Source organism: Mustela putorius, unplaced genomic scaffold (genome assembly GCF_011764305.1).
Source record: "Mustela putorius furo isolate JIRA1106 unplaced genomic scaffold, ASM1176430v1.1 tig00000765_pilon_pilon_pilon, whole genome shotgun sequence".
In the NCBI taxonomy this organism is placed as follows: Eukaryota; Metazoa; Chordata; class Mammalia; order Carnivora; family Mustelidae; genus Mustela; species Mustela putorius.
In genome coordinates, this window is record NW_025421470.1 from 6,024,595 (window position 1) to 6,038,202 (window position 13,608).

The window sequence follows — 13,608 nt, forward strand, 5'->3', positions numbered from 1 at the left end:
GTGGGGTGTCTTCCTGGATGTCTCCTCTGACTTAGCATAGCTCAGTGGTCAAAAATTTGTGTTCACACACAAAACTCCAGTCAGTTTTTTTCTTAGATTCAGAAGGTTTTCTTGAATAAATGCTTTTTAATTTGTTAAGTGCCTGTGATTACCTTCCAGAGTTGTGAAATGACTTTTTCGGATGATTTGCCAGTTTTATCTTTGCTTTTTGGGTGAGAGGGTTTGCCAGAGTCTCCCTTGCATCCCTGCCCCCTCGTTTAGGCTGACGGCTGCCTTGAAACAGGGAAACGCGTGCTCCTTCAGTGAGTGGGTTTGGCCTGTTGAGCTGCGTTGCAGCCTGTCATTCCGGGATGTGCATTACGAAGTGGACGGTGTGAGTCCTCCCTGCCCCCCCCCCGACCCGTCCCCCAACTCTTAATTTTGAAATAATTTTAGAATTACAGAAAAGCTGAAGAATAATCGAAAGAACTCCTTTATACCCCTTGCTTGGACTCCCCAGTTTTTCATAGTATGTCACATTTGCTTTATCATTGCTTTATCTTGTTGTGAGGTTTTTTTTTTTTTTTCTAAATTGTTCAAAAAAATGTTTCTGACATCCTATTCCTTTACTCCTAAATACTTAGTGTGGATTTGCTAAAAAATAAATACATAAATAAGGTTCTAACCATACCTTATTGCATCTCTACCATTGACCCAATAACGTCCTTAGGGCAAATTTTTTTTTTTCCAATCTAGACCCAAAGGAGGATCTTGCATTGCATATATATGGATACATATGTTTCTTAGTCTGTTGTTTAAAAGAATACTAACTCATTTAATCCTCACGTGATCCTATTTTCAGGTTTGTTTTTGTTTTTGTTTTTTTAAGTAAATTTCTACATGCAATGAAGGGTTCAGATTCACATCCCTGAGATCAAAAGTCCTAGGGTCCACTGACTGGGCCAGCCAGGTGCCCCTCTTTAGTCTTAATCAGGAATTTTAATTTCATCCTTTGTCTTCTTAATTGACATTTTTGGAGAGTATGGGCCATTTATTTTATAAAATGAACCTCAGTTTGGGTTTTTCGGTTATTGTAGGAGTTTAATTTAAAAAAAAATCCTTTCTTTTTGAACCAATGAAAAGTCAGGATGAAAAGGAAGCAGTCTTAATCCGTAGGTATTTATCACTTTGTTTTCTGTTTTAAAATGAAGTGTATGATGAGTATGAGCATGTAACTATTTCTTTTTATATTTATTGGTCTGTCCCTCAGTTGATAGTAATGGAAGTTTAATATTTTGACATAAGAAGCTTGAAATTTCCTGATGATGACAAAACAGCTGCTGCTTTTTTTTTTTTTTTTTTTTTTTAAGATTTATTTATTTGGCAGACAGAGATCACAAGTAGGCAGAGAGACAGGCAGAGAGAGGAGGAAGCAGGCTCCCTGCTGAGCAGAGAGCCTGATGTGGGGCTGGATCCCAGGACCCCAGGATCATGACCTGCGCTGAAGGCAGAGACTTTAATGCATTGAGCCACCCAGGTGGCCCAAAACAGCTGCTGCTTTAAAGAACCTTGTGGTTGAGGCACCTGGGTGGCTCAGTGGGTTAAGCCTCTGCCTTCAGCTCAGGTCATGATCTCGGGGTCCTAGGATCCAGCCCCGCATCAGACACTCTGCTCAGCAAGGAGCCTGCTTCTCTCTCTCTCTGCCTGCTTGTCATCTCTGTCTGTCAAATAAATAAAATCTTAAAAAAAAAAAAAAAAGAACCTTGTGGTTATTTTTAAGCTCAGATTAGATATTCTTAAAAGCTGCTCTGTCTTGTTTTAAACAAAAATAGGATTATTCAAGATGAATATTAAACCCGGATCTGTAATTTAAAAACCAAAGACTGTATTGTCCTAAACTTCTACTTTTTCTTCATAATCCATGGCTCAGGTACGCAGCATAGTGAACTCGTTGGTACTTAGAAGTGAGTGGATTGGTGTTAGAAAAAACTATCTTGTTCTGATCTTTTTTTTTTTTTTGCCTCTGTTCTTACTGTTTAGGTTTTGTTGCTTTCTCTTCTTAATCTTATGCTGTAGTTTAGGAACAGATAGACAAGAGAGAAAATTGTGTTTTACTGATACTCAGTTTTGTATTATGAATGAATGCCTGTATTACATGAACATTGGCTTTTATTCCAAAGAACTTTGACATTTAGTCTGATTCTCTGTTCATAACTCTGCTACTTGGATCATTTGTTCATTACTCCAGTTTGGAATAAAATTATGTACAATTTAGAATAAGAATATTCGTAGTAATCCATGTCGGAATAAGATGTTAACAATGAATATTTCAGTGTTTCAATCATAAAATTATTCTCAGATTAAGTAAGTCTTGGTTTAATTAAATTTTGTTTTCTTTGTTCCCGTCTTTGACCAGAAATATCAAGCAGAAGCGGTTAAAATCTCAGACAAAAGTAATTCCTGAATTGGTAGGTTCTCCTACCCAGTCTACCTCCAGTAGGGCTGCTTACTCTGCGAGCCACAGGACAAGTGTTAGTGTCTCTTCAGGGGTGACGTCTGGTGACTCCTCGGATTCAACAGGATCGTCAGAAAGAAGGAGAAGTAGGCCTGTCACTCTGCATGATGGCTCCACGTTATCTGGTGAGACGGGAGCATTGTTAATTAACTGTCCATCACTCCTGTGTGTAGCACTGCCAGTTACTGTGCCTTCAGAGGAAGGAATAAATAAGACTGTCCTAACAGTTGAGGAAATTGTATTCAAAAGAGTCAAAAGTAATAAAATTGCAGCAGTTACTATATGTTTGATAAGTGCTAGTCTTTGCAAATGGTGCAGTTGCATTCTATGCAAACTTGAATCTTCTCTATTTTAAATAATGGGATATAAATATCACACTTAATATACAAAATAAGATGCTTTTTTTTCTTCTTTTTTTAAAAAAACACATCATTATCATCATCATGTTAGCCTAGTAAATTCCAAGCTGCTTATGGTTCTTGGCTCTTTGGTAGTGTAACCAAAGCTAATCCTAAACCTTTTTTAGCACTGTGGGAATGAGGCTGTGGTGGGTGTATACTTCCCTGTTGCTCTGAGTGATTTTGATGACTTATTACTATGACTTAAAATAATAGGACCAAAGAGGTAGAATGCAGTGTAGAGTGGCAAGCCTTGCAGAAGAATTTGGATTACTTATTTGGGTCCCTGGATGAGTAAGGGAATCACATGATGAATTCTGTTTCAGGAAGATCAGTCAGTTTGGCAGTAATATGCAGGGAAAGGGAAGAATCTAGAAACCTAGTCAGTGTGCTGGGAAGTGGACCGGAATAGAATAGGGACAGGCAGAATGGCAAATGGCAGAGCAGTTTCAGAGACAGAAACACAACTTGGTGACTCGTGTCCTAACGCAGCCACTTTAACACAGAGTTGGGGTTGTATTTGTGGAGCAAAATTTTATCTTTTAGCAACATGCTCCCACTCACTTTGATGAAACTTTTGCTCTGTGATACGTTTGTAAGGATGGAGTAGACGAAAGCGGGAAGCTTCTCTGGGCCGTGTTTGCACTGGAGCGCGCACTCACTCAGTGAGGTCGATGGGGACAAGTGACATGTACTCTTCAAGTCATTTATCTTGTTTGTTTCTGTCCTTCCCTCCCCCTTTGCAGTGGAACAGGTCGAAATGGCTCTTGAGCTGAAAGCACGTGTGGTTCCACTGTGCTCTTACAGGGTTTACTACTAGCACAAGGCCTGTCGGTGGACACACTGTCCACTGTCCACACAGTGTGTCCACTGACATGGGACTACACAGCAGTTGTCTATCCTGAAGGAAATACCGGTCTCAGGACAGAAGTGGATGGGGGCTAATTACATTTCTAAATGGAAGTTTAAGGAATACGTAAACTGTATTTACTGAATCCAATCCAGGATTCAATATGGTCCTTGCAGAGAAAAAACTGAATTTGGAATGCTGATGACATACTTTTTAATGCCAGAATTTTATGACCTGTTCTTTGAAACAGTTTTTAAAAACATAATCTCCTCTAAGTATTTTGAGAATCTGCTTTTAGCTTGTTGTTATGAAACAGAGAGAATATGTGTGACGAACTGGTGATGCTTTATTTTTTCTTAGAAAGTGAAATGGAAGATTCCTTAGGTACCTCTTCATCTTCAGCTTCTAATAGTTCAGAGGAAAGCAAAGAGAGGTCAAGACCGCGTGAAGCTTCCTTACGTAGTGGGCTGGCCAGAAGCAGTAGTCTCAGGGTGACAAGAACCAGAGCTGCTCAGAGGAAAAGTGGTAAGACACTCAGTGGTTGGTACTTTGGAGGAGTGTTTATCAAGGGAATCCCTAAGTTAAGCATAGAATGGTTTATTGTTTTAATGTATCTACACATATGGTTAAAGGTCTTTTTTAGATTTTTTTTTTTAAGATTTTATTTATTTGCCAGAGAGAGAAAGGAAGAGAGCGAGCATAAGCAAGGGGAGAAGCAGGCTCCTTGTCGAGCAATAAGCCTGATGAGGGACTCGATCCCAAGACCCTGAGATCATGACCTGAACTGAAGGCACATGCTTAAACTTGCTGAGCCACCCAGGTGTCCCACCATTTTAGATTTTTCTAAAAATTGTGATAGAATTGACACATACAACATTATATTTCTGGGGTACAACATAATGATTTGGTATTTGTATGTACTGCAGAATGATCACAATAATACAGTTACAGTCAGTTATTATACATAGTTAAAGTTTTTCTTTATTTCTGGTGAAGAGGACTTTTAAGATTCACTCTTAGAAGCTGTCAGATATGCAGGAGCACTAGCTGTGGTCATCATGCTGTACATTGCATCCCTGTGTCTTATAACTGGAAGTTCGTGTCTTTGATCTCCTTCACCACTCCTCCCCCACCAGATCTGCTCTCTGATCAGTGAGCTTGGTTCTTAGTTTTGGTTATTTTGTGTGTTAGGTTCCACATACAAGTGCAATTATACAGTATTTGTCTATCTCTGTCGACTTACTTTGCTTAGTATGAATACCTTCAAGGTCTATCCTTGTTGTCACAAATATTCCATTTTTTAATGACCGAATAAAACTCTGTTGTAGAGATACACCACATTATCTCTTCCATTCATCCGCCATTGGGTGCCTTGGTTGTTTCCTTATCTTGGCTTTTGTAAATAATGCTGTAGTGAAATTGGGGTGTGGATACCTTTTTAAGTTAGTGGTTCATTTTCTTTAGATAAGTACCTAGTAGTGCAGTTGTGGGATCATAGGGCAGTTACAGTTTTAACCTTCTGAGGACCCTCTGTACTTTTTTCCACAGTGCCTGCCTCAGCTAGCATTCCCAGGAGCAGTGCATGAGGGTTCCCCTTTCTCTGCATTCTCGCCAACATCTGTTGTTCCTGTGTAATTTTATCTGTTCTGACAGGTGTGAGATGACATCTCACTGTGGTTTTGATTTGCATTTCCCTTATTGGTGGTGTTGAATATCTTTTCGCATTCTTTTGCCCATTATTTGTGAGCCATATTTTGAAAAATGTCTACTCATTTTTTAATCAGATTGCATTTTAAAAAATGTCTCTGCATTTTTTAATCAGATTGTTTTTTGCTGATGAACTGTATGAGGTCTTTAAATATTTTGAACAGTTAACTCCTTATCATATACATGATTTGCATGTATCAGTAGGTTGCCTTTTTATTTTGTTGATGATTTCTTTTGCTGTGCAGAAGCTTTTAGTTTGATGTAGTCCCACTTGTTAATTCTTGGGTTTATTGCCTTTACTTTTGGTGTCAGATCAAAAAAAAAACCATCATTGGCAAGATCAGTGTTAAGGAGCTTAGACCAACCCTGTGTTTTCTTTTAGGAGAGTTTATGGTTTCAGATCTTACATTCAAGTCTTTAATCCATTTTTATGTTAATTTTTTGTGTATGTGTAAGATAGTAATCTCATTTCATGTTTTTGCTGGTCGGCTGCTGGGTTTCCCCAGCACTGTTTGTTCAAGAGACTGTCCTTCGTTGTATATTCTTGCCTCTTCTCTTGTAAATTAATTGACTGTGTAGGTGTGGGTTTATTCTGGGCTCTCTTCTGTTTCATCCTTAGGGCTGTTTTTTTGTTTCTGTTTTTTATTTTGTTGTGGTTTGGGGTTTTTTTGGGAGTGGAGGATGCATGATCGAGGGTGAGAGGGAGAGAATCTTAAGCAGGCTCCACACCCAGCACAAGGCAGGGCTGGGTCTCTCAACCCTGAGATCATGACCTGGGCTGAAATCAAGAGTCAGACAGTTAACTTGATACACCCAGGCACCCCCATCCTTAGGGCTTTTTAGATATAGACGGGAAATCTGTTTTGGCATTAAAAGGTAGGGAACATCTGTTCTAAAATAATAAATTTTTTAAAAAAATGTTGAAATAAGGAAGACTTTCCTAATCTTATTGCTACTTTATTTCTAGGTCCAGTTTCTTTAGAGAACGGATGTGGCAGGAAAGCCACTCGAAAGAGAGTCTATTTAAGTGACTCTGATAACAATTCAGTGGAGACCCGTGAAAGTCTAAAAGCCAAGGCTGGAAATAACCGAAAAGTGCTACGAAAGTGTGCTGCCGTGGCTGCCAATAAGATAAAGCTCATGAGTGATGTAGAGGAGAACTCTAGCTCTGAAAGTGTCTGTTCTGGCCGTAAGTTGCCTCACCGTAATGCTTCTGCTGTGGCTAGAAAAAAATTACTACATAATTCCGAAGATGATCAGAGCTTAAAGTCTGAAATTGAAGAAGAGGAACTAAAAGACCGAAATCAGCCATTACCACTGTTCAGTTCTCATGCTGCCCAGAATACTGTGAATGAGTCTGAAAATGGGGATTCAGAGTCAGAAAGTGATTTGCGAGTAGCCCGCAAGAATTGGCATGCTAATGGGTATAAGTCGCATGCTCCAGCAACTTCTAAAACTAAATTCCTGAAAATAGAGTCTTCTGATGAAGACTCTAAAAGTCATGATTCCGATAATGTACATAATAGAACTGCTGGTCCATCCACCTCTGGGCAGAAACTTAAGGCAGAGAGCATCTCAGAGGAAGAGGAGGAAGCAGATTCTGAACCAAGAAAGTATGCTGGTAGGAAATACAACACAGGTCGCAAGAATCTTACTTTCCTTAAAAAAGCAAAGATCTTCAGTGATTCAGAGGACTCGGAATCTGAAGAGCAAGATCGAGAAGGTGGCAGCTACCACAGAATGGAAATGAACCTGGTTAGAGGGGGTTCGAAGTGTGAACCCACTGCCGGGTCCCAGTGTTTCTCAGATCATGTATCTGAGACTGATTTGGATTCAGATGATGACAATACAAAAGGAAAACCAAACAATTTTATGAAAGGTAATTCATAATATGTAATCTTGGCTTACTGGCGTGTTCTCACTGTTCTTCTCTCCTTAGAGCTTTGTTTTTTTGTTCCCCCCATGAAACTTCTCTTCACCGGTGATTTTCTGTCCATCGCATGCGTTCTCCGTCTGTTCTGTGCATCCCTGATGTTCTGTGTGCACGCATAACTGGTTGCCAAACATGTTTAGTTTTATTCACATAACAGGCAGTCTTGACCTTAACAGCTGTTTCTGGTGAGATTTCACTTCTTGTATTGGCTGTGGGTTTCAGGAAAGCAGAGGCAAGCACATTTATAAGCTGTGGTGTCAGTTTAAGAGGAGGAAAGAAAAGGGTAGGACTGTTTGCTTGGAAGGGATGCGTAAGAATGACAGCAGCAGCCCCCAGCAGAGTGCCCCCCCAGCTGGCCTGTGGGTCAGGAAATTGCTCTCCGAGCTTGACGTGTAGCGGCTCGTTGGGTCTGCATGTTTTCTGTGAGCCTGGCTGTCATTCTTGTCCACTTGCCTCAGAAGAACTCTGGAGCATGGGGGGGACCGCCTGTTGATTTAAGGGTGTATTCTTGGCAGGTGGCGGCCAAAGCGAAGATTAAGGGTGTTGGCGTGACTTCAGTGTTGTGAAGTGGAAAAGTTTCAGGGAGGCCGAGGGTCAGTGATGAGTTTGCGTTCGCTAGGGCACGAGTGCGGAGAAGTTAGTGTGTATTCGTGTAAATAAAACGTCTGTGTGCGGTGTGTTGTGTCTGTGTGTCGCAGGGCCCGGGGCGGCGGCGCTGGCAGCGCGCTGGGCCCGTGACCGGTGCTGCGGGTGCTGCGGCCGGGGAATGCCAGCTCCGCTGGCCTGGAGTGACGGGCAGGGATCCCTGCGCACGCGCCCCTGCGGATTCACAGGATGCTCTTCGTTTTTAATTCGTAGATCCCGCGTCGCAGGACCATGGGCAAAGCAGGAAGGCTTCCAGGAAAAGGGTCTGTTCCAGTGACTCGGACAGCCGTTCGAAGGCTAAGAAGGCCTCAAAAGCCAAAACGGGTCTCCTCAGGACTCGGCGAAGACGGGCGCCCGCCGCTGCCGGTAAGACCAAGCTCGGGAGTGACGCGGAGGACGTCCGCGTAGACGGCGCGCGCCCCAGGAGCAGAAACGGCCGGAGAAAGCCCCTCGCTGCCGCCCGCGCGCCCGCTGGGAAGACGGCGAGCGGCTCCGAGGGAGACGGCGGCCGGCCGGGGCCCAGCGAGCCGCGCGCCGGCGACCGTCCGTCTCCCCGCGGCGACTCGGGCTCCGACGGGCTGCCGAGCGCCGAGCCCAGGAGCAGGCGCGGGAGCCCCGGGGCCGACGCTGCGCCCTCGCACGCCGGGAGTTGCTCGGCCGGGGCTTCGGCGGAGCCGTGGCCAAGCCACGTGCCCGGGGGAGAGGCGGGTGCGCCGGGCCGCGCGGGGGCCGCTCTGGCGCAGAAGGCGAGCGCCGAGAACGCCTTTGAGGACGACCTGAACTACGGGCTGCGCCGGTGGAACGGCCGGCGGCTCCGGACCTACGGGAAGGCGCCGTGCAGCTCGACCAAGGCGCTGCGGGCGGCGCAGGCAGCGGCCGAGGCCGACGCGCAGAGGAAGAGGCTGCGGCCCGAGCCCGACCGCGGCCCGCCGGCGGCGGCGCCCGGAGGCGGCCCCGGGTCCGACTCCGAGTTGGCGTCTGTGACTGAATCCGACGTGGACTGTGCCGGTGACGCGAAAGCCAAAAAGAGGAAAACGAGAGGAAAAGCAAAAGCGGCGAGAAAAGGTAAAGCTTGTGCCGCGGCCGCAGCTCGAGGCGCGAGGCGGCAGAGACAGAGCAAACGGCCTAGGCTGAGTGTGGACGATAACGACTGGGAGGACTTGGACTATGCACAATCGAAAAGAGGTCTTCGACGTTCGAAAATCAAAACGAGAAATCAGGGCAGAAGGACCGTGAGATACCATGATGGGGATGATGACAGAAGCTTAGAAAATGTGTTGGATTTGGATGATTGCACCTTATGACCTTGACAGAAAGCCAGTTCATTGAAAGAGGAAATGGACTGGAATTTATGGTGAAAGTTGGTTGTTGAAATTATTTTTTGTCCTACAATTCAGGGAATATATTTATATTTTTCTATGAAAAGTTATGAATGTGACTAAATCATGACTGTTATCTTTATTTGCACTTGCTTGCCTTTGTAGCAGCGCTCAGCACAGGTGCCAAAATATGCTTCATTTTGGGGGCAGATCTACTTTGACAGTATTTAACTACAGATAGCAAGAATTTGAACTCTGTTCAACACTAGACATCCTGGTTATCGAAACCGATAAGCATTACTTTCATGGTAGCAAGTGTCACGCAGTTACTTCCTGAATCCGTCAAGAGGTGGTAGTTTCTAACCCCTTTCCTGTTGTAGTCGAACAGTTTCACGTGGCCAATGTTTACAGATTCTTCATACATATTATGTGCATACTGACATTATAATCATGGGAGGTGTAACCATGATTAGTAGGCGAGGTACCTACCACTCCTCCTCCCCCCCCCCCCTTCCCCTGGCTACTTGAGCAGAATGCATTATACTAGATTTGGTCATTTTCATTGAAATGGTTTCTTTCCAAATGCTGTTGGGTCTTTTTTCTCTTTTTCTTTATTTTTAAGGAAAACGTCATCACTTTTATTTTATAAACTTGAATTTATAAAGTGCTGGTAAATTATTTTTTAAAATGTTTTGATTGTATATTTTAAACCTCTAAGGCCCAGACCATAGTCCTAGCATTTTCTTTTCAATTGTGCACTAACAGAATGCTATATAATTTGTCTTTTCAAGATCTCCTGGTTTCTGTGTAAGGGATTTAACCAAAATCTTGGTCTTCCATAGTCTTACTCTGTGAAATAGAGGAGTTTGTGTGCCTTAGATTTAGGAAAAGTGTGTTCTTTAATAGAGTGTACAGGGCCAAGAGAGTATTTAAATTATATGTAGTTTCCCCTCCTTTCCACTGAGATTGTAGAGTTGTTTTGTTAAGAGTGCAATCACAAATCTCATTTATATAGGAAAACAGTTAAACGTCATTCTCTGTCTCTTTGTTTTAGCTTACTGCTGCCATGTGCAATCCCAGGTGTTCTTTGCGGGGGCAACTAAGTGTATCTTTACTAGTGACCTCTAGTTTAAATCTAAGAAACTGTCATGTGTTGTGGGAAAATAATTTTGAAATCCATTTAAAGTGAAACTTCTATCACATCATCAAATACATAAATAAGTACACTTATTTTCGAGCCAAATATTTTTGCTTGATAGGTTGTGCTACTCCATACAGTGTCGGTGGCCATTCCTAGCTTGTTTGTGCCTGAAGATGGACTTGATTCAAATGGTTTACATATTTTGTAGCGAAGGAGTATGTTACAGTACTCCCACCTTTGTTATTTATTGGCCCTGTGTTTGGTTCCAGACAAAATTAACGTTTTTCTCCTGTGTATCCTAAAGGTGGCAGGTATGGAAAAGCATCAGACTCTGGTTCAGTGTTAGAGAATGTTCTTAAGTGTTGTTACTTTTCAGTTATCTGTTCATTCGACATGGTAGAAGGTACTTTGATGTAAGGGGAAGGATATTTTTGGACATTACCCAGTTGCGGTAGGTGGGATAGACCTACCCATCCTTTGTTGTTGAGAGAGCTGTGATTACTTCAAAACTATGAAGCTCTTCTTATTAGAGTTCATGTTGAGTATATGGTAGAGAGAGTGATTCAGGAGAATTGGCCTTGACTCTTGACCTGAAAACATTAATGGAATGTTCTTTACTTCCCTAGTTTTAAGCAATGGTGATAGATGTCCTATCCATTAATTTATTTAAACTCTTCTAAAGCTTCTCAGTTTTATATCTATTCTCAGGGTTATAACTCCATGTTTACCATCATCTGCAAAAAGGTACCAAAAAAATCCATAAATACAAATATAGAATATGTTCATAAATACATAAATTCTTTTGGTAGAATGAGACTTTGATCATTAGCCTTCATCAGTAGAACTATTCTTATCTTTTGGACTGAATTAATTGGTCATAGATTGGCTGGTCAACCAATTACTAATTTTTCTTTTTGTCTTAAACTGTTAGACCTTTGTGTATAGAAAGCAGTATTTGGGTTTCACCTGGAAAAAAAACAAACCAAGAATTTGGCCTCATGACTTTGAAGATATGGTTGACAGTGGTAGCTTCTCAAGTTCTGAAGTAAAACTAAGGGATTGTAGTGAGAATCACTTTTATGGGTTTTTTTGGTCATGGTGCTATTCCTAAGGTTAACTTTGAATATGTGACACACACTCCTAAGTACTTTAAGGAAAATTAATAAATAATTAATAGTTCAAAATGTTTACATTGAGCACTAGAACATGTTTGACTTTTTTTCTACTTCTCTTTATGCGAAATGCGCAGGGATTTAATGCACGGATGTACTTTAATGTGTTTGGGATCAGTTTGTATATACTTATGAAAAAAGACAAAAGCTTGCAGACTGAATGTGAACTGATCCGGAAGTAAGTGCTATAGTTTTTCATTGCACTTGAAGTCACTTAATGGTGTATATGAGCAACAACAAAAACTGCTGTGGTTGTATATGTTCAGGGTCCTATGAGTTTATTCATATATGGTTGAAAAAAAGGGCTGAGGTATTTAGATTTGAGTTTTGATTCATTTGAAAGACTATTAAGAAAAAAGATGTCAAACATTTAAGAAATAGGTGAGGTTTAAAAACATTTTTTTTTTTTTTTTAAATCAGACTTACTTTAAAAGGTATACCAACAATGTGTAGTAAGTTTTGAATAAAAGGGAAAGTGTATCCCATTTTCAGATAATTCTTAGGGCGGTCATTCTCCCTTTTTTATTTTAGGGGAAAAATCTCTGATGACATTCGTTCTCAATTTAGTAATTATTTGGAAAGAATGATAAAGCATTTACTCACAGCTTCTAAGTTACAACACAAAAGTTTCTTTTAAATAGTACACAAAAATGGGGAGAAAGAACTTATGTTTGGGGAAAAGGCACTTCAAAACCTAGAATTGCAAATGAGAAGGTATGAAGCTAATAAAAATGCCATCTTTAAGGTATTATCGTCCAAAAATAAGAATAAGACTTCTCACTAAATCTTCACACTCCATTTGTTGCTGACGTCTTAGATAAGAGTTCTGAGGACTGCCTTGGGTTCATACTACATTCCCTGTCCTTCTAGCCTTCTTTTCTTTAGAATAATCAGAACACAATTTGTTAATTTAATTGTATCATTTTAAAAACTATATTGAAAGGACTTCAATCTCTCATCAGTGCACATTGAATTTGATTGTGCCACCTGAGAAAAATGAGGTTTGTGTATCACTACAATGCAAGAATGTTGTTCACAGTGCTTACAGTATTTTTGGTTTTTCCTTTCTACTCAATTGCGTTGGGTTTTTTTGAGTAACTTCTAAATGGCTAGAACAGGTCTGTTTGCCTTGCCCTTTGTAGCTGAAATACCAGCTCCATCCTTTTCATCCGTGTTAAGTCAGCATATTTCCTTGATTCGGCATCTTGGAGTAGTCCACAAACACTTCAGTGTCTTACGTTGTATGGAAATTGTAGTTGAGTTATTTTCTGGTGTGATGTAGTCCCCCTCCCTGCGGGAGAACTCTCCGTTATTATGTAAGTCCATCTCTCAACTCCTGCTGTGGATAACAGGATGGAATAAAGGAGAAACCTTAAGAAATTTGCAACGTCACTGTTTAAAGACTGTCTCTAATTCTAGTATTTGGGAGCAAAGACCAAACCAAGTAAAATTGTCAACACTAGGGAGAAAATGGAACATTGTGGGAAAATCTAGTCCAAACTAGATTAGTAAGTGCTAATACCACTTGGTAGCTCAAAAGTTGTGAATGAATGGAGATTAAAGTGTAAAGACCTTAATGGTAAGGGCTGTGTTGTCCTTTCTCACTTTCTAATTGAGGTTTTTGTAGCTGTTTTCTTAAATTATAGATGTTGCCAAACAGTCCGTGGGGATTCTCAAAAGTTGGAAGGTTTTTACTAGTCACTAATAACCTGCCAAGCTAGTTCCTTAATACACTGTGAATTTGGTGGGAAAATATCAAGACTTTACCTGGTGTCTCCTTAAGCTTTGCTTGTATGGATCTGATGTAGGGAGTTTGGATGGGAGCCAGTTACAACATTGGGGTCTTACAAATCTGCAGGTCTGTCTCTGGCAGCATGTAAGTAACTGTAGAATATGTATCTATTTGTCCGACCAACTGACTGTTTCATTGAATTTAATTATCAGTGTTT

General features: G+C 41.4%; 1 protein-coding gene across 3 annotated transcripts in view; it reads left to right on the top strand.

Moving 5' to 3' along the window:
- The window catches only part of BRWD1 (bromodomain and WD repeat domain containing 1), a 105,206-nt gene extending 91,964 nt beyond the window's left edge, over positions 1–13,242 (top strand). For 2 of the 3 annotated variants that reach the window (XM_045084493.1, XM_045084494.1), the window contains exons 38-41: positions 2,396–2,619; positions 4,103–4,267; positions 6,417–7,328; positions 8,241–13,242. In XM_045084493.1, the coding sequence (XP_044940428.1) occupies positions 2,396–2,619; positions 4,103–4,267; positions 6,417–7,328; positions 8,241–9,331 (2,392 nt within the window). In that variant the 3' untranslated portion in view covers positions 9,332–13,242. The remainder of the gene's footprint in view (positions 1–2,395; positions 2,620–4,102; positions 4,268–6,416; positions 7,329–8,240) is intronic. The other variant, XM_045084495.1, reaches the window with a different exon arrangement.
- Positions 13,243–13,608: the final 366 nt, after the last annotated feature.